The sequence below is a fragment of the Cynoglossus semilaevis genome, chromosome 9, assembly GCF_000523025.1.
Source record: "Cynoglossus semilaevis isolate Cse_v1.0 chromosome 9, Cse_v1.0, whole genome shotgun sequence".
Classification (NCBI taxonomy): Eukaryota; Metazoa; Chordata; class Actinopteri; order Pleuronectiformes; family Cynoglossidae; genus Cynoglossus; species Cynoglossus semilaevis.
In genome coordinates, this window is record NC_024315.1 from 17,090,536 (window position 1) to 17,111,206 (window position 20,671).

The following is a 20,671-nucleotide window of genomic DNA, read 5'->3' on the forward strand; positions in this document are numbered from 1 at the left end:
AAGCAGCTTTTAAAGGTGGATGACGGTGAGGAGCAGGAGGAGGAGGACCAGCAGGAGAAAAAAGAGAAAAGAACAGTCTGTTCACTGAAGATAATACAGTAAGTGCACACGCCTCCTCTCCGGTTAAAGACATAGCGACGCTTACAGGCCACAGGGTGAAAGTGCAGCAGGTGACGGCAGGGCTACCGAGTTCAAAGAAATGCAGAGAGGCAGGAGCAGGAGTCGGGTCTGGATCAGGTCCTGAAGTTCTGAAGTTACCAGAACCCGCGGAGTGGAGAAAGGATAGAGAGAAAAGCACCACCTAGTGGTGAAATACAGCACTTTCACTCGAGTGTGTTTATTAAAGGTGTGAGGAGTGTGAGAACATCTGCATCTGCTTTTTAAAAATAAATAAATTCCATGTACATGTGCCTGTTATCATTCGTTTTTTTCCAGTTTATTTTGGCATTTTATGGGTCAAAGGTCAAGTGGAAACAACTATTTAAAGTGTACCATTAAAACGGAATATTTTAGATGTCTTTAGACAGACACAGGGCTGTGGAGCAGTCACAGCACACCCTTGTCTGTCTGAACTACAGCTCAGCTCTGTCCTGTGTTCATGTCAGTCACACTGCTGTCACTTTGGACTGTGAATTGTGTCATTAGATCCAGATGATGAGTCAGCAGTGTCTCCTGTGGAGTGTGAGTGGAGTGTTGCTAAATCACTGGGGCAGGGTCAGATTCATTTATAGGTTTTATTTTTACGACTGTAAACAACAACAAGTAAACATGTGGATCTTTACTGCATTTCTCTGCTGGAGTACATTGTTGAACCGTTACATGTAAAACAAACCTTTAGGCAGTGTGACCTACAGTCTGAGCTACAGTCTCTCCTTACATGTTAGCTTTTCATGGTGTTTTTTGATTTTGTCTCGATCGAAGTTCTTAGAATAAGTGTTGAAGCAAACAGCTGCTGTTTGTACTTTTTTTTTTATTTCCTATAGTTTACAAGAGAATCAATGAGGAATCGAATCAATAAGTGATACTGATGATAGAACTGGATTTTTTTTTATCACCTCCACTTCCTATTTCAGTCTAACGTTACTTTGGTGTAAAATATAAAGCTGCTGTTTGGCATACAGCCCCTACCAGCTCCATAAATATTTGTCTTTCAAAGTACTGTCCGTACGAACTAACATATACCTGACAAATACAGCAGCACAGGTCTACTGTGTTCAGCTAAGAACAGTACTAGTTATACTAATGACAATGACAATGAAGTTACTGATCAGATCAACAACTGGTGTGAGAACAAACACACTGACACACAGCAGGACTACAGTATACCACAGCTGTGGTTAAACACTCACCTCAGTCCATCCTAACATATATTCTGAATATAGGCAAAAAAAACTGAACTGTGAGACTAAAGATCATCAAAGACTTCTCCTCTTGGTCTAACTGCACTTTGTGTGCAATGTGAAGGACGTTTGCCTCTGGGCTGGGGAATGTTGCACTAATGTGACACTATAACACTCATGCACGCTCAGTAGCACACAGAGAACCTCCAGTCTGCTGCAGTGTGTAAGAGAAGAGGTTTTCCTCCATCATGTGACGACCTGAGTCATCCGTGACACGCAGAGTTATAACACATTTTCAACGCCCACACATGTCACACACAAGACCAGCAGTGTGACCACAGTGGAGTCAGTGGTGGTCCTGGAGAAGGAATGTCCTGAGAGAAATAAACACCTTCTGTAAACATCTTCACAGCATCGTCTCAACCTGGAGATATTTCAGATCAGTTTCATCAGACCTTAAAAAAAACCCAAATATTTTGGTTACTTCTACTTTGAGTTGACTTAAGGTGTGGTGGAAATCAATCCACAACATGGTGGTCTCTGCGATGCCATATAGCTTCATCATTTTCTTAGTGTAATTTCAACCAATACAAAACTTTTTTTTACAGCGCCCCCTTTTGTTTGCTGCAATTCCTACATATCTGCAAATCTAATTCAACAGAGCATATTAAAAAAAAATTAAAAGCAGTCAAAAGAAATTCCCTGCCATAGCTCTGCGTCCCTTAACTGGGCCTTGCCCCCAACTTTAGCAACTACTCCATGCTGGGGTTTTGGGGACCAGGTGGTGTCAAACCTGGAACCTTCTGGGAGGTGGGACAGAGGTTCTACCACTGCACCACTATAGCACCTAAAGTGGAGGTTGAACCATGGACCATGAACAACATGCTGCTCTCCTTGCAGTGAGCAGTAACTGTCCAGCCTCCATCCACCTCTACATTCATTCTTCTTTTATTTTGAAACTATTTTAAACAATATAATCACAGATATACCAAATATTTTCAAGCAGGAGACTCAAAAAAGAGCATCACATTATTTACAAAATATCCATGTTTAGGGACAGATGTAAGGTCTCACTGATGATTGGTCCACTACTACAAGTCACATGGTTCAGAGTCTGCTGGGAATAATCTGATTGTTTACAAGCAGGGTTTGGAAAAAGAACTCCCCACAACTGGCATTAAACAACTCCAGCCTCACCCACCCACTCCTCACCCATACAGTCTTCATCCACCCGGTCGTACTCCGAATGAGTCACGTCTGAGAAAAACAACAGACAATGATGCTGCAGTGGGAGAAAACTATCCATGAGAAGAATGAGTGCCACAACCATGGCAGCACACACTCAGATTGAAGGACTGAGGTTCAGTTCGGTTCAGATCGGTTCTTGGAGCAGTTTTCCAGGTGTGAACAGAATCGGGGTTTTCATCTCAGCAGCAGGTCCAGAAGTCTTTCTCTGGATTCTTCTTGTTCAGGACTTTGAAGGAGCCATTGTGCGCTGCAGCGTTCACTGACGAATGATTTTTCTGACGCTTCAGTTTGGCAGCCAGTGCCAACACGATGTCCTCCACGTCCTCCTGCTGATACGAACCCTTGCTGCTGGCCCTCTGTCCATTCACACACTTAAGTGGAGGGTTCTTGGCTGATGTCTCAAAAAACATCATTCCGTGAACACTGGCGAAGCTGATTGCCTGCTCCTGGCCCACCTGCTCCCGGGTCCTTTTGGGGTCACGGAGGTCACCCTTATTACCAACTAGGAATCTGCAAAACGGGTGTGAACATCTTTACAAAACTCAAACACACAACACACAGTTACCGTTTGGTTACTGTTTTGACTGTGCCCAGAAGATGGACAGGGAAAGAAATGTGAATTGAAAACTGACCGCTGAATAAAAGCAGTTTCAGTTTGTTTGATGTTTACAGATGATGCAATCATCTGACCTGACCTGCTGAGCTGGAGGACCTACCTGGGTATGTCCTGTCCAACAGAGTTTTTTCTGCACTCTTCTACCCAGGACAACAGGCCACTGAAGCTGGGTGGGCAGGTGACGTCAAAAACAAAGAGCACAGCGTGGACATTTCTGTAGTAGTGCTGAACCATGGACTTGCGAAAGCGCTCCTGTCCTGCGGTGTCCCAGAGCTGGAGCTGGACATTAGGGTTAGACATTTTTAACTTTTAGCTTACTTTTACAGACTTGGTGTCATATATATATATAAATAAGACTGATTGTGTAAAAGGTTGAACCTCCATTATATTCACTTCCCTTTCTTTAAGAGCGTGGCACAGACCAAACCACACAAAAGAGGAAATAAAGAGCAATGTTGAAATCTGACAAAACAAACACTGACATGAATTCACACACACTGTGAGTCATCGCTGAGAAGGTACAGGAACAAATGAAGAAACCTGGATGTTTTTGTTAGAAAGTCGGGTCTCACTGCAAAAAGATGAACAAGGTGAGGAAGACAAAGATGAAGAAGAACATGAAGAAGGAGAAGGTAATGAAGGAGAAGACAAAGAATGAATAAGAAGGAGAAGGAGAAGACTAGCACTGAGTCTGAGTGGGTGAAACATGTGACAGTGTGACACCAGTGACATGCTTGGACATGACTGAAGTGTGGGGGTCAACAAGTTCTGAGACAAATTGAAATAAACTCTTTCTCCCTCTTCTAAGACATAATGAAAGTGTTGGTGACAATTACAAATGACAACAATGGTCTTGAAACTTTTTGAGGTCATGGACCGACATGGAACACATTCTGATGCACATCCAGGGATGAACTGTTTAGGCCTTTTATCCTCAGTTAATCTCTCTATTTCTTAACAATCTTAACAAACAGCATGAAACAGACACTGGGATGGACATGTGGTGTGAGTAACAGAGACAAACCATTCACACAGGCTTGGACAGTGGAACAAAACCAGAGGAAACAGGGAGAAACTCCTTTCACAAAAACCTAGAATCAAACCAGCAGCATGATAACATCAGTACTGTAAGGCAAGTCTGCTAACCACATCTGCCACCATTTTCTTTTTTTAAATAAACTGCTAATTCTTATGCGTTCAGCAGCTCAATTACAAAAAAAAAACCCCTTGGCAGAAGACCTCTTAGAAGACCCTTGGCTCTGAGACCTCGTGTCTTCTAAGAGGTCTCGACATTGTTGAAACCACAGTTCTCGTTTAAAACGGGAACCATGTTTGTAAAGAAAATGACGAACACTGCTGTCCTAAACTGAACGGGTTTCCGTTACACACGTTTTTTATTAACTTCTTAAAAATCTATTGCGTTTCCCCTTTATCTCACATCTGCCCCCACTGTTCAAAAACAAACAAATAATAAAAAACAAACAAACAAAGAGAAATTTCGATTACCTTGAGTTTTTCTCCATCCACATCCAACACTCTCTCGCGGAAGTCCACGCCGATGGTGGCCTCCACTCTGCCGGGGAACTGTCCTGCACAGAGTCGGTGAGTGAGGCAGGTCTTTCCCACTCCCGAGTCACCGATCACCAGGACTTTGTAGGTTCTACAGCGGCTCAGGGCTGAAGACCAGCTGCTGCCCAACGAACCGGAGAATTCGAGAGAAGAATCCATCAATGGTATGTTGACTTATTTCGACTGCGTCTCACAGAAGTTGACTTTATTTTTATAGAAACCCGTTTGCAGACGCTCTGCTGAGACACATCAGCTGTAGCAGAAGCAGGGCACGACTTTTCCGCCCACAAACTCCTCATCTGTGGGAGGGGATCCGACCAATGACGAGCAGGAGCAGGAGGAGAGTCAACCCTGAAGAGGAGAGACTGTACCACAGACTGTAGGTCACACTGCCTAAAAGTTTGTTTCACACATAATGGCAATTTTGATGCGCATTAAAAGCGTCACCGCACGAATCATGCGGTTCAACAATGTAGTCTGAGACTTTACTCAGAGGATACTTTACTAATTAGATTTTCATAGGTCAGTTTTCATTCATTATATTGCTTTTGAAATCATGCTTTAAATAATAAATTCGAACCGAATCATGCTGATGATTCGGACTGGAATGATTCGATTACTTGAATAAGTGGACTCTTAATATGGTGGACTCTCATGATTCGGTTGAATAACTTCCCTCTATTCAGAGTCGAAACTAATTCAAGTTGAATAAGTGATACAAAACACACACTAGTATTGGTAGTTGTTATGTAACAATTCAGCACATACTACTAACGTAGCACATTATTTGGTAAGAAAAACAACAGTTAGATTATTACGTTATCACTATTACGGCAGCGAACACCCGTCATGGTGCTTCCCTCTGCTGGTCGAAGATAAGCTGCAGCAGGAAGACTGGCTGAGTATTTTGATATTCTGTAATTGTCTAGCGCCCCCACCCGTCGACCGCTGGAATTTACTTCTGATCCCTAGCGACACTGTTAAGGATCGCGCAGTAGAAGTTGGATGGATAGAAATGGACAAGGACTGCAAGATGAGAGAGCTGCAGGTGTTCAAGGCCAGGGATTCCCAAAGTGTGGTGCAGGGACCCCTGGGTGTACGCAAGCTGCCACTCAGGGGTGTGCAAGATTAAAATTGTGTTGGGGTTTGGAGTGTTTTCAAAGTTAATCAAGTAACATTGTCTTTGTAAAATTTGATTCCAAAGCTGACATATTAATTATTAAATACATGCCGACGAAACCAATTCTACTGGTCTGAATGAGAGTACGGATGGTTATGTCAGTCTGTCAGCTTTTTTTAAACAATCAGGCTGAATGATTTGAAAGCCAATCACAGCTGTCTGTGGCACAACCACACACAGAGACCACGTACCATTCACACATGGTCAATTTAGACTAAGCACCTCTTTTTTTCCTTGTTTAAAGATTAGAAATAAGATGGGAGTTTGATGTAGCCATCCAGATATCAGTGCAGCCCTGCAGATACATCATAGAATGAGATTAAACAGATATTAAAAAAAAGTCAAGTTTTTTTTTTTTGGTTTTAATACAAAATTCCAGAGATATACATCGCCATCTCAGAATTCCTCTTTCACATTAGATCCCAAATTTGAGGAAAAAGAGGAAGAAGAGGGATTTATGCATGGGCGAAGAAAAATTAAAGAGGGAGCAGAGTAAAATAAATTCCAGACAGTTCTCTTGCCTTCGAACACTTCCTTCTTCTGTTGTAGAGCAGCAGTCTCTGGTGGTTATTCGTGACCTCTCGCCAACTGTTGGCTCTTTCTTTCACTCTGTCTCACTGTCTCCATGTTCAAGTCCATGCAGATAAAACCATTTCTACCATGTGATGATGATGACAGCAGCAACTCCAGTGACTGACAGGACAACGAGCTCTGCTAATGACAGTCATCTATGGTATTGCTTAGACCGATCCGACTCTGAGAACTAGTGAGTACAAAGGTTAAACAGTAGCAGTGTATTCAAAATGGAGCCAACACACAGCATTTACAGTTTTTATTTTGTGCTACAAGTTTGCTCCACAATAAGTAGAGGATTAGAAAAATCCCAGGTCGAGGAGGGAACAGTGAGGGAAGCACAGTCTGGCCAGAAGTGTATTGTCTCTGCAAAGATGAGATTGATGCACTGCCACATGACTGTGGTCTTCTGGGCCGTTACAGCAAGTACACAGGAGCCCATGGTCACCGCTTGTCCTCAGGAATTCTCTCAGCTCCACTGCCTACAGACGTGTTAGGAATCAGCTTGTCACCCTTTGTCCCTCAGTGACACTCGCTCCAAATTTATGCTTTAATTCAGCTTGACTTTAAAAATGAGGGTGGAGACAGTGCGTGCGACAGGAGAAGCAGCAAACTCAAATGTTTGCCACCACTCTGATTGATCTTCAAAGGAAACCGACAGTGTCAGTTTTGTAACCAATAACTACGGTATATTTTCGATACTCAGTGTGGTTTCAGGTCGATTAAAAAAGTAAAATGGCCATTCTGGTATCTCCCCCTTTCTGCCCCCTTTTCCTACAAATTTACACTTCATGCTCACACATATACATACACATACACACACACACACACACACACACACACACACACACACTCTCTCAACACACAGTCCTGATTTTCACCACGTGGGAGGAGAGCTGAGCCAAGCCAAGCCAGGTCAGACCCTATTAAGGTGAGCCAAGAACACAACGCCTATGTTTTTTTTCACACTTCTCATGTTTGGCTCTACCAAATGGCTGCCGGGTGTACCACGAGGCTCTGTGCTCCGTCCCATTTCCTTTTTCCTCGAACCACCGGCGTCATTGTTCGGTCGTGCTCACATCTCATTGGCTAGCTCCTCGGTTTCGGTCGAAACATCTCCATTGGCAATTTTGGTGTTTTCTTCGTATCCAGGTGGCATGAACGCTAACGTGTAAGGGTAAAGCTTGTGACACTCTGCGCGGTAAACCTCTGCACGCTCTTTGCAGTCGCCTAGGAAGCCGCTGCGGAGGCACTCCAGCACCTCTGTGCAGATCTGTGAGAATGTTAGAAAAGGCAGAGTGAGTTTTATAAAAAGCCTGGACATGTACCTGAATGTACCATAAATATATATACACACACACACACACATATATATATACACATACATACACACACATGTAATAATGTCAATAATACAATTGCTGTGACACCAACCAGTATGGTTCTGTTGTTGAGCGACTCGTCTAGTGAAATGGCCAACTCGGCTGCCTTTGTCTCTGTAGTCGAGTCCAGATAGACCATCATTTTTGCAGCTTAAGATGAAGAAGAGAAGATTTTATTATTTTTAGCCGTGGTGACGCCAACATTTCATATATACAGTAAATGCATCCAGCGAGACAGAGATGGTCATGTTACTATCTACTCTTTTCAAACACCTACCAGCCAGTCTGTGTGGTATGGAGTTGGAGTGCTTGGTGAGGTAGGCCTGGTTGAAGCTCTTAGCATTGCTGTCTCCAAAAAGCCGGGTGATCTCCTGCTTCAGCACCGTCCTGACCACCTCCGGTAGCTCCTTACTCTCTGAGACTGTAGAAACATGAGGGAGAGAGAGACGATCAATGAGGGCTAGGTTTTAACAGGGCAGAGGTTTTAGAATGAATAAAAACCCTTCAGCTCTACCTCCTTTAAAGAAGCGTACTAGACACTGGTGCAGCCAGGGATGGTCTGGGTCGATAGCTACCGCTCTCTTCACAGACTGGAGCATCAGCAGATATTTTTCTGAGACAGAACGAAGTCGAGGAGACATTAGCACCACTAAGATCACAGTATCTTTAAACAAATGTCTGCAAACAAACCTTTCCTGAAGTAGATCTCAAAGGCCAGTAGGTGGGTGTCTATCTTGCTTTTGACCAGATGTTTGAGAGGCATCAGGAACTTGACTGCTTCTTCCAGTGGATTTTCTACCTGTAAAAAGTCAAGAGGAAAACGTTCAGATCCAGACACTGCTGATGGGATGCTCACAGTCTCAGCACACTTTAAACGCACCTTCACCAGTTTGTCAGGAACCAGCTCCTCTTTGGGTCCTCCAATCTCCTCGTCGTCATCTTCCTTCTTCTTCTTCTGGTTCTTAAGCTGCTTTTCCTTTTCAGCATTCTTCTTCTCCTCTTCCAGCTGGGCCTTCTTCTGTGCTCTTCGCTGCTTGTTCCTTAACTTTTTCAGCTCTTTGTCAGAAAGGTTTGCTGGAGACAACAAAAGGAAGACAATGTTTTCCCAACTTTCTCTTCTTTGTCTATTGGACAGAGAAATAATTTTCACAATGTATGTTTCACAGCCTGTCACAACAAATGTCTGCCCTCAACAATGCTTATCTTCAATGCCCTCTGTACGTTGATGTGCCCTTATTCCATATTTTTCCTGGAGATTTGTAGGCTCTTGTTTTCAACTCAAACCTACGCTCATGTACGTTTATACACTGTTTTGCTTTTATTTTTCAACAAGAGCAAGATGTGTGAAAACAGTGGTCCTCTCACCAGTGTCTGCCTGGAGCTCTTTGCTGTCATCAGTTAAGGGATTGTCATGGAGGCTCAGGTAGATCTGAATGGCATTGGTGGCTGCCTTGTAGTAAAAAGGATGCATTCGGAGCACATCCTCCAGCTTCAGCAGGTCCACGTAGGAGCGAAGCGTCATCTTTCTCATGCAGTAGGTGTGGAAATCAAACTGGTCATCTGTGATCTCCACAAAATGCTGGTGAGGAGGAGAGAGGGGAGGGAGATTAAAAGTTTAACACCTATCCATGCTCACTCTTGTTGTCATAGGAGACAGGTTACATTATGCACCATGTGCAATGACTGACAGGAAGAACTCACCCTCTCTATCTCATGGCACTTCTTTAGGGCTTCCCCAAACTTGTTCATGGACTTGTAGGCAAGTGCACACTCTGTTTGGAACCACATACACTGCATCTCATTTAGATTTTCCACTGCTGATGCACCCTCCTGAGAAATGTTAGAAAACAAACAAAACTCATTAATATACAAAGTCAACAAAGCTCCGTAGAATTACCTTAATAGCAAACTGGTATTGGTTTCTCCAAAGTCTAATTTGCAGGAATTTGATTGATAAACTTGTTTCCAATTTCAGTAAAGACGACAACAGAACAGTAACACAGTGATTAGACAGCAGGATTTGTGTGAAGGGGAAAAAACATATTTAGTTGCAAAAAACAGTTTCTGCTGGTTTGAAGACAGACTTGGCAGGAAATCAATCCCTGTCTGCAGTCTCTCTTTCTCAGCATATCAGCTGTCTGTGTGGACTTCACCGCACCAACACTTCTCTCACCCTTGTGAACTTGGAGCACATTTCCTCAGCCTCTTTGATCATGCCAGCCTTCAGCATGTACTTGGCACACTTAGAGTTGATGAATCTGTCAGCAGTGTCCAGAGCCTGGGCCTCGTCCATCCACTGAGCTGCTTCTTTGATGTTCCCAGCATGCTGTGGGAGGAGAAAGGTCAATGCAGCAGTCATGACTCAATCCTGGTTTTGAAGACTTCTCAATTACAAAGACATTTAACGCACAAATGGACCACACATGTTAAGAGTACCTTGTAAATCTTGGCCTTGATGAGGAAAAGTTCGATCAGCGTTGGCGTGCTCTCGATTGCCGCGTTGATGTATTCTAGAGCCAACGTCTGCTGGCTGACCATGTCATAGTGCTGTGCCAGGAAGTACTGCACCCAGAGCAATGTTGTTGGAGGTTCCTCTTTTCCATCATCTGCAAACATTTAAGCACATTTTGTAGACTTGCACACTGCTATGGTAAGTTGGTCAGGGCATAGTAACTGAACATGGAGCCACTAGAGCATCATCTGTTGAACTGAGTCACCGTGCTTGAGTCCTCACCATTCTGGTTGAACATTCTGCAGCCTTTTAGTGAAGTTTCATAGCCAACCACCAGCTCTTCTATTATTGCCACCTGAGGGAAGAAGACAAAGGAGTGAGACTTTGACTCTGCTGTGGGGAGAATGTGCAGCCACCACCACTCTCACCTTTTCTTTGTCGTTGTACAGTGACTTTAAGGTAGTGAAGACTGGCGGACAGCCTTTACTGAAGTTCATCCTCAGATACCTGTCCAGACACTCTCTGAATTTCTCACCTACAGAAAAACAAGCATATAAATTCTGCTATTGTCATCCTGAGTGTAGACAGGGAAATGCATTCTGATTACAGTGGGGTAAATATGAACGTAGAGCACAATTTAAATAAGTTGTTGTCCATACCAGAGAGAAAGTTGAGGGGCAGTCGACGAGGAACAAGTCCTTTGGGGAACTTCACCCAGGCATCCTCGTAGATCTTGTGTCTCTCCTCTACACTGCCTTTAAAAAGTGGGGGAGTCAGTAAAAGAGTCCGAACATGACATTTGAATGTTAAGACAGTGATGTTTCTGCCATACTTGGTTTTAGGGCCTTCTCCAGGCCATGATAATAGGACCAGTTCTCTGGATTCCTTTCTTGGAGTTGATGATAAACTTCTGTGGCTTCCTCCAGACGTTCCAACTGCAACATCAACTCTCCTGCAGACACAGGAAAAGAAGCAAAATAGAGAAACTGTATATCTAAAGCCATAAACAAACTGCACATTTACTTATAGAATTGAGAAAATGCTCTAACACCTGGAGCAGAAATCAATTGTCTATATGCAGCATAGAAATAAAACTGGATTGTTTTTCTATTAAAATGCTGGAAACTTGTATGCAAACCCATAAATACAATAAAGCTACAATCAGTTATTTAGTCTTGACACTTACACCTTCAGTTTAGCACACAGTGACCTTTGCTGTTGACTACATCACTAACAGTGACTTAATATTTTAAATTAAAAAGTACAAGTATTTACCACCCCCACACCGAGTTCCACGGTGCCTCACCTCGTGTCTCCTCCACTGCTAGTTTGTCACAGATCTGTTTTTCAAAGTTGGACAGATGCTCCAAGGCCTCCTTGTACAGGCCGGCTTCTCTCAGCACCTGGTTCTGGTACAGCAGCAGCTCACTGTACTCATAGTCCACTTTGTCTGGAGACGTCTAGACAGAAAACATCGAGGAGAAAAGTCAGACGCCTTTGAACCATTTCAACATAAGTTTCTCTTCTAAATTGGACTTAATATAGAAGGAAGGTAAATGTTGGCAAAGAATTTTGTAAGATCAGCAAAAATCTTTTTTTAGTTAAAATCTCAGTTAGCCAGACATACGTAAATTTACTTTATTCAGAAAATTAACACATAAAGGGCAACTCCAAAATAGTAAAAGTAGCAAATATCTAAAAACTTTTTTAATGACAAAACAAAACAGTGGGCCTGGAGGTGGCTACTGTCCAAGAGTGTCTACAAGACAACAATGTCCACAGACTGGAGTCACTCAACAGAACTGTAGTATTGTGCTGCTCAGGAAACTCGGCACCAACCGTCCAAGAATGTGTAGTCACCCACCTTGTTGCACCAGCTTTTTTGAAATACACTTGGTATAAAGACAGGAAACAGACGGGTCTTATCACATTCACAGCAGACTGTACTGCATGGTGCTTTACTACGAAGGACACACTTTGACATTCAAGAGTCATGAGAGGAAAAGTTGCTGGCCTCAGTAGTCACAAGCAACACACACACACAATGAAGAACAAACCAAGGAAGAAACCTGACCAACTGACCAAAAACACCAAGGATAAACTCCCATGTATGTTAATAATACATGTTGACTGCCACTGGTCCCTAACCTGTTGTGTTTTTCTGAACTCCTCAATAATCTTTGCAGCCATCTCGTAATCTTCCAAGAGGTGATAGGCGATGGCGTAGCCGATCCATGAGGCTCGTTGTGCAGGACGCAGCTGAAGGAGTTGATACCTTGTCTCCTACAGGACAGAAAGAGTCACGTTTTAGTTTACTGAAGGAGGAGGCATACTGTCAAAATTCTGCAATTCACACAGAGCAGAGAAATGTTGTTCTCCCATTACATCTGACAATAGACACACAACACAATGGTAATAAATTTAACATGTAACTAAACCTAGTGGTCAGTGTGTAAAAGTGCACAGATTCTAAATGAATCAGCGAGAACACTATAATATATAGAGCTATAATTATTTATTTATAATTATAATGAATCCATCTATAATTGTTTATAAATATTATATCTACTTCAGTGTTCAGGACTGCACTGTACATCAATGTCTTTATCTTTCCATAACTAAAAATAAGTCAAACATGGAGTCAACTGTCAAAAACAGCCACAGATATTTCAGCCCTTCACTGGTCATTGACTCATAACTGCAGCCGTTCACATCTCTGCCTATGTCTGCAGCAGGAAAGAAAAACAGGGAAACAAGTGAGGAGCAGTTCAGCTGATTCATGATGTTGTTGGTCTAATGTGTCTGGACCCAGGCCTCTCCCATCAACATAGCCTTCATCTCATACCTCATACTACATTAGCATCTCAACCCTAGGCCGTGTCCCACATGGTTTGTCCTATGTTATATTGATGGACTGCAACCTTATACATAGCCACCCTGGACATAACGTAGTCACTGATGAGCATGTGCGGTATATGACCTAAACTCTTATTTATTCCTCTTTTCTTTAATTATAGATAATTATTAAACACCACTGGACAGAGTTCCACCCAGTAAAAAACAATCTACCCCAACTCCTTTTGCCCTTACCCTGTAGCCCTCTAGGTCTCGCATCTGGATCTGAAGCAGTGACAGATCTCGTAGGATCTGCAGGTTGTCCTTGTCCCACTTGAGGGCGTTGCGGTAACACTTGATAGCCTCGTCGTACTTCTTGTCGGAGCGCTGCAGCAGGCCGTAAACGTGCCAGCCTGGAAAGCAAATTAGTTGAGGAGCATACACCTAGTCTGGTGTACTTGAAATCAATCACATAAAATCAAACCTGCAAACTACAAGTTGCCACAGTTCTCTTTAAATCAGATCCCAACATCCCTACTATATCATTTAACAAACAAAAACATGGACAGCAACAACTGAAGCTAACAAATGACTGGAAAATGTGAGACAGAAGCAGAAAAAACCCCCAAAAGTGCACAAGAAAGACTTGCCGCGTCTAATTCTTTTTACACCATTGAGTGCTGCTCAATGTCCATGAGGTATCTAAAAGCAGTAAGATGCCCTGACTTAAAAAGAGAGAAGTCAGGTGGGCAGCACACCCTGTTTCTCCTTCCATTTCATGTCATTTAACTTTGTAAGGATACAGACATGGCTCCGGAGGTCGTTACGCAGGCCTCGTCTCACTAGGTCATAGGCCTCCTCCTTTTTCCCCAGACAGTTCAGGGTCAAGCCCTTCATTGCTAGGGTCTCTAAAAGGAGACACAAACGCAACAAACATGGTCAAGAAAACAATAAGCAAAAAATTGTGTATTTTCTATGACAGAATGTGTGATGACTCTACCTCCATGTTCAGCAAACTTTGGGTTGGACAGGATTTGCTTGCAGAACTTGAGGCCATTTCTGTACTGTTTGTGTTCGTAACAACGCTGTTGAAGAAGAGACAGAATGTGTTAGACCAGCTGACTCACCTGTAACACACTGAAAAACAACTACACTAAAGTTACAGACTAGGTACAAGATTGTTTTGTGTTTCATGATGCCACTTCATTCAAACCATTTAGGTTCAAGACAGATGTCCGAGACAATTTAAAATTATTTTACACTTTAATAAATCCACATTTTATCAATGAGACCACATGTTTAACAGCTCTAAAATGGTTCTTTTAATCGTTCATTTAAAAGTAAAAACAAAGGGGTTGGATATCATTGGTCCAGTCATTGACTGAGAAGTTGTCAAGTCTGTAATAAAAAATAGAAGGATATGGTATCATCTGGTCAAAGGATCTAATGGTCAGTCACGAAAATAACCCCAAAGTAAAAAGAGTTAAGTTAAATAAAAAATTACCCCAGAGTGCCTAATTCCCCCAAAATTAAACTAAGCCACAGAAAAACATGTCTGTGAAATGACCCTAATGACTTTATCACAATCATAATCAAATGAAATGGCCAGAAATCAGTGCCGCATATAAACAGTCAAATATAATAGAAGCCAAATCTTTACTTTCGTTTTATACTGTGATGCATCAGCAGACAAGTCAACTTGACAGACTTGACTACCAACTGCTGGACAGACCCATCAACAAAACCACGTTCGTAACTTTATCAGGGATCACTGTTGCCAGCTCAGTTATGAAATGACAAACAATTCACTGTTGAGCTAAATGAAGGGTTAGACTGTTCAGTGAAAACAGAGGAAATGTGCTCCATCTCCTGCCAGTTACCTAACCTCCAAACGTCACACTGAGTGACCTGTAAACACAAAGGACTGTGTGCAACACAAGGGTGTAGGCTGGAGCAAATCAGGTCCATGATGTGTGTTTGACCATGTGTTCAACAGAGTAGTGGGCAAGTGGACAAACACTGAGCCATGTACAGTAAGTAAAAGACTGACATGGATGGTTTTGTGCAAATACTCAAAGTAAACAACTCCACCTTGGTTTATTTTACTTGATAGTGTTCAATGTGTTTCAGCTTTGTATTCAGTGTTGATTTACAAATCACTGTTAAGACAATAAACTATCATCCATCACACTTTGGGATTGGCTCAGCATGTTGGATTATTCAAACATGTCTAAATGTTAGGTTTCTGTGTTCAGAAGCACAATCCAGTAACAAACTGAATGACATGCAAATGTTGAGAACATAGTTCAGCACAAATGACAATGGTGTACTGCAGGTTACTACTACAGTCACACGTGGAGCTGTACATGTCATGTAGTGACATTAACACCACCAGCTGCTTATCCAGCATGTTCTCCTCCTTACCCAAAATAACTCCATAGCCTGAGTTACACAGTGTCTGTGGGTGTGTGTCAAGAGCTGTCCAGTTCACAAACAGTTGGGGTAAGTGACATTTATAGGACTACCGTTTCCTTTTTTTTTAATTATATACAACCAGAGCTTTATAATGTGTTGATTGAAAGGCATGAATGCTGATGTGGTCGTTCTTATTAGAGATGGGGGCCTTTACATTTGTACTTGGTGTTTTAATCATGTTAGAAGTATTCCAACTATTCAATGCCCTGCCCAGTATGTATGTATATATGTATGTAGAACATCCTGGACAAACCACTTCAGTCGCTTAGACTCAGTATCACTCAGAGGAGCTTGTCCTGCAGCTCTTACAGGAGTGAGCACAAACCATCAGAGAAGGGATTTTGGAGCGGGCGTGTTGCTACAGGCATCTGAGAAATGAAGTAAGATACTTAAGTCCAGCTCTGATGATGACTAGCAGACAGACTTATTACATTTCAACACATGCGCACACACACCTGCTTTTACTGCTCCGACTGTGGGTTTCTTGATTCACATGAAAAGTGACCCCTGCAGCAACTGTTTTCTTTTATCTCTATAGAAGTTACACATGAACAAGGGCTGTAGATCTAACTTTATAACAAACATTTAGGTGGCAATAATTGTTCTGAACTTTTAACACGGTGACAAGTGATTTACACCTGAAAATATATGTAAATTGAAAGTCTTCTTTACCCTTTATTTTAATTCCAGAAAGTTTGAGTTTATCTATTTTTCCTCCCAAAAGAAACAAAACTGAAACTCATCCAACTCCACTGCTGTGAAAACGTTGGACAACTGCCAATGTCCAATAATGCATTTGGGCACCAAGTCTACACAAGTACGAATAATGAGGGGTGTGGTCAGTGTCCAACACCAGTCAGAGGGGGTAAATTCTTAGTCCCATATCACATTTCCACTTCTTAAGCAGGAAATAATCATTTAATTAAGGGCTATCTAACACACATAAGTTTCAATATTCACCACAGCTGCAATATTCAATCTATATAATTTTTTGTTTTAGTTTTACTTTGTTCAACATCAGAATTGTGATACATTATCATTTCCCTATACTGCAAAATGCATGCACTAAGCCAGTTTATGGTGATGTGCACGCACACAGACAAACATTTACTGAACTAACATTTGACTAATATTGTCACCATTAATGAAATTAACACTGTAATTAATGTAAACATGATTGAAGAATTGGGCAAGAATGATAAAACAGTGCAAGAACAACAGTCAAAAGCAACTTTTTACACTCTAATGCTTTTAAATGATTAAATAAAAACTCCTTTAAGTTTTTATTAGAGTTTGTCCACTACCTTTAAGGTATGACAGATGGCTATTTTTTATGCAGTTTCTCTCAGCAATAAGCAGAAGTAGATATGGCTGATTTTAATGGATGCACAGCAGTTCATCTGCCTGTCACAATATATCATGTCTCCTCTTCTCTACATTAATGAAGTTTCTCCAGGATTGCGCTTTTTTTATGTCTAGAAACGCTCACTCCAAAGTCATTTGTTCAATATATAGTAGGGGGCACATAATCTTAACATATGACCCCACCAATTCAACACATTTTCTTCAACTTCTCTATGAACTAACCAACCTCAGATGTTAATCTGGGCTATTTCAACCATTAACTATTAAATTTATACATTACTAATAATAATGTAATGTATTGGTTTTTCAAGTTAATAAAGAACTTTGTGGACAGATTTTTAAACCTTAAATTGGTCTAATGAACCTACATTTCAGAAGGAGAAGTAAAAATTCATTCTTTAACAACACACACAATGGCAACAGTAACCATATAAAATAAGAACAGTAGTTTGCCTTAACGTTTCACCAACTAAGTGCGGATTTCAATAACACTACTTCTGTTGAATCTTCGTCTTTTACATCTTAACCTATAATACACCTGGGTATAGTGGATAAACTAGCGGCGAGGTGATGGCTGGGTGGTTGAGTAGCTGCAGGCCTAAACCACACACGCACACACAGATTTGCTGACACAGTCACACCGGTCCGTATCTATGTCTCACATGAGCTTCCAGTTTAACACGAACAAACTACACACAGCTATAGTGATAGTACCCGGACGGCGTTCCCACTCACACTCAAAGAATAACAGTGACGACAACATCAAAATCTGCTCACATTAAAACTAACTCGCTGGCTACCGTTAGCCCATCAGCTAACGTCAGTTGTCGTGACAAAGTGTGGCACATGTCAAACCTTGTGGTTCGCGTCTAAGTATCCATGCACGCAGTATGTCTGGATGACACCAAAACAAACGCAAAGAAATAAATAAGGAAAACCGAGGAGGCCAATTTACGACCAAACACGACAGTTGAGGCGACTAACGTGTTAGCCATCTTGTTATCAAGAGATAACGCTAAGTCGTGTTTGACAAGCGCCGAGGCCTGACTGCATGAAGCACATTTGGCTCATTTGAATGTCATCAAAAATGAACTAAGATGGTTTTGGCAATGCCTACTTAAACCAACCAAAAATGCTTCTTAATACAAAACAACGGCCTTTGCTTCGAGCTGCAGTGACAGCGCACATTAGGGCCGGGCTATACTCATTCAACGATGCCATTTTGCTAAATAGCTCATGCTAACACAGTAGAGCTACAGTCAGAGAAAATACCGACTGACGGAAGTGTAGAATTCCATCAATCGTAAATAATAACTGTCGCTAACACTTACCAAAATCCTCTTGAAGAGCGCGTTCTCTTTCGGCGGCAGAGTAACTGTCGGCATTGTTGCGGTTGAGATCAGTTTCCACCCTCTCGACCTCAGCACATGTAGCTAAAGTTAGCCCGGTTAGTCCAGACAAGTAGATCGGAGTGATGGCCCGGCTCGCCTGTTTCTGCCGCTCTGCTCGATTGCTCCGTTTTCCCTCTGCATTCACTTCCTGCTCTCAGCGTGAGGGCGGAAGCTTCTACACCATTCAAAATGGCGGCGCCAGAGTTCTGTTTAACTTAACTATAAGTAATAAATAAATAAAATAAATTATGTATATACAATATGCATATGTTATATATATATATATATATTATTATATATATATTATATATATATACATATATAAATATATATGTGTATATATATATATATAAATATATATATATATATATATATAATTATAGACAGAAAGTATTACAAAAGGTGAAAGCAGGCAGTTTAGACAAATGCTAACGAGTAAAGACAAAAAGTGCAGTGCGGTCAGTGTAGTTGTTGTAGTTGTATCTGTGTGGTCTGTGCTCTTCCTGGGGTTGGTGGTCATTGCGGTGGGTGCGGTCAGTGTGATTGCTGTACTGTGGTCATTGTGGTCAGGCAGTGTGGCTAATTGTCTGCAATGTCTGCAGGGTTCAGGGCAAAGGGTGCATTTATCATTGACATGTTATTATTTAAAAAACTGTCTTGTCAAGACAAGACAACAGAAAACAAAATAAGGTACACCAAGGTCATGCAAAGAAGACAGGAAAGAACAAAACAAGACAAGGCTAGAATATGAGGGTTGGCCTTTTTTTAACATTACAAACTTGCCTAGTCATTTTATTTACAAAATACATTTATGTTGGACACAATGGTCTTTTAAGTAAAAGGTATCCCAGTGATAAGTGTCCTTGAGGCTAGAACATCAAGCTTGTGTTGGCATGATCGTTTCTATTCCTGACCCCAGCAGGATTATGGTTCCGGCTTCTGGGACTCAGTATAGTGCAATCCGCTACTGCTGGGATAAGTTAAAGCAAAGGATACATGTTGTTTTATATGTACAATGACTAATATGAAATAATACAAAGACAGCTGAACCAACTGTGTCTATTGATGTAATTTAAATTTTATTGTTGGAGTCATTGTTAGTGGTTCCTCAGTGTAGCAGTTAAATTGTTCCATTGTATAGCGATTATCACGTCTGCCTTACAGGCAGAAGGTCCTGGGATGCGAGCCCTAGCGGAACCACATACTTAATAGCACCTCCCGAGTAGCAGCCTGTGTAGGTTGGAAAGACTTACACTGTGGATTTCCCTGGACTTTTCCCTTAAACATATGCACTGCAAAATTTACCCAGCAGCAACCTCTTCAAGTGAAGGTGACTGTCTTTACAAATGTAAACATTTTCGAATAAAATGTTTCAAGTGACAAAAATAGTCACTTGCCCTAATGAAAATATATTCATTTTAGATTGTGCCCACTAGAGGGTGCTACATTGACAGAAAAGAGGTGAAACCACACCACGGCTTCAGGGCAGTGATTTGGTTGGTAATAGATCATCTTCAAGCACACTGCATTATTTCTTAACATCAGGGGCAAAGACAAAAAGGAGAAGAGAGAGGGAAGAAGAGAGAGAATAGAAAGTGACAATGAGAGTGGGGAAAAGAGAGATATTTAGAATTTTTTCTTGTTACTTTATTCATGCCTTGAGACGACTCAGGCCTTGCTCTGCTGTTATCTGGTGGCCTCCTACTCCTCCACCACCACACTGGCTCCTGCAACCACATTTATCAACCTGACACACACACGCTCACACAAACACACACACGATTCTTTCTTTCCATAGTACCTCATTCTGTTGTTCACTCTTTTCACTCCGTACGTCTTCGTACTGCACATTCCCCCAGCTACATTTCCCCCTCCAAATACCCTGCAAAAAAAGACTGAGAGAAAGGAGGGAGGAGAGGGGGTTGAGTGAGAGAAAGAGAAAGTGGGAGAGAGAGAGAGAGAAAGAGAGAGAGGGCTGATTGTGAGTTTATCTCTCTCTTCTATATTGTGACACCTCATTTGTCGTCCTGATTAGAACCAATAACTGGGCCTCTGGAGCATCAGGATCATGGCTGATGGAGTCAGCAAGGGTTTGGCTCCAGGAGAAAGTAGAATGTAATTAAAACGGACTAGTGATTGATTCAATCATTATGTTTGCATGCAGAGGTAAAGGTAAAATATGTTGGATAAAAAATTCTACTCTTACTGATGGTTTCATGGGTGCAGAGTAACACTAACATCTAAC

At 41.8% G+C, this 20,671-nt stretch overlaps 2 protein-coding genes and 1 long non-coding RNA gene across 3 annotated transcripts; 1 reads left to right on the forward strand and 2 right to left on the reverse strand.

The window, feature by feature from the left end:
- Positions 1-715: 715 nt before the first annotated feature.
- LOC103384255 (ras-related protein Rab-33B-like) lies at positions 716-5,075 on the reverse strand. The gene is made up of 3 exons (XM_008317703.3): positions 4,711-5,075; positions 3,305-3,483; positions 716-3,098 (listed from the first exon to the last, which is right to left on the reverse strand). Exons 1-3 carry the CDS (start codon positions 4,930-4,932, stop codon positions 2,768-2,770), a joined length of 732 nt encoding a protein of 243 aa, XP_008315925.1. The 5' UTR covers positions 4,933-5,075; the 3' UTR covers positions 716-2,767.
- LOC112487468 (uncharacterized) lies at positions 5,018-6,751 on the forward strand. The gene is made up of 2 exons (XR_003050559.1): positions 5,018-5,152; positions 5,703-6,751. It is a non-coding gene; the product is annotated as an uncharacterized LOC112487468 (long non-coding RNA).
- naa15b (N-alpha-acetyltransferase 15, NatA auxiliary subunit b) lies at positions 6,733-18,611 on the reverse strand. The gene is made up of 20 exons (XM_008317702.3): positions 18,367-18,611; positions 14,196-14,280; positions 13,999-14,103; positions 13,451-13,608; positions 12,509-12,643; positions 11,667-11,820; positions 11,193-11,312; positions 11,020-11,115; positions 10,789-10,895; positions 10,643-10,715; positions 10,345-10,514; positions 10,082-10,234; positions 9,610-9,738; positions 9,274-9,487; positions 8,789-8,982; positions 8,599-8,707; positions 8,423-8,521; positions 8,186-8,329; positions 7,961-8,058; positions 6,733-7,799 (listed from the first exon to the last, which is right to left on the reverse strand). Exons 1-20 carry the CDS (start codon positions 18,418-18,420, stop codon positions 7,602-7,604), a joined length of 2,595 nt encoding a protein of 864 aa, XP_008315924.1. The 5' UTR covers positions 18,421-18,611; the 3' UTR covers positions 6,733-7,601.
- Positions 18,612-20,671: the final 2,060 nt, after the last annotated feature.

What these genes read in the sequence shown, in the direction of transcription:
- naa15b (XM_008317702.3), bottom strand. Translation starts at nt 18,420, where the DNA reads ATGCCGACAGTTACTCTGCCGCCGAAAGAGAACGCGCTCTTCAAGAGG. An exon ending in GGAGAAGGCCCTAAAACCAA is followed by an intron (nt 11,116 to 11,192) that starts GTATGGCAGAAA and finishes CACTTTTTAAAG; the next exon opens with GCAGTGTAGAGGAGAGACAC. An exon ending in TCAACAACAGAACCATACTG is followed by an intron (nt 7,800 to 7,960) that starts GTTGGTGTCACA and finishes ACATTCTCACAG; the next exon opens with ATCTGCACAGAGGTGCTGGA.
- LOC103384255 (XM_008317703.3), bottom strand. Translation starts at nt 4,932, where the DNA reads ATGGATTCTTCTCTCGAATTCTCCGGTTCGTTGGGCAGCAGCTGGTCT. An exon ending in TGGATGGAGAAAAACTCAAG is followed by an intron (nt 3,484 to 4,710) that starts GTAATCGAAATT and finishes CCTAATGTCCAG; the next exon opens with CTCCAGCTCTGGGACACCGC. An exon ending in GTTGGACAGGACATACCCAG is followed by an intron (nt 3,099 to 3,304) that starts GTAGGTCCTCCA and finishes CCCGTTTTGCAG; the next exon opens with ATTCCTAGTTGGTAATAAGG.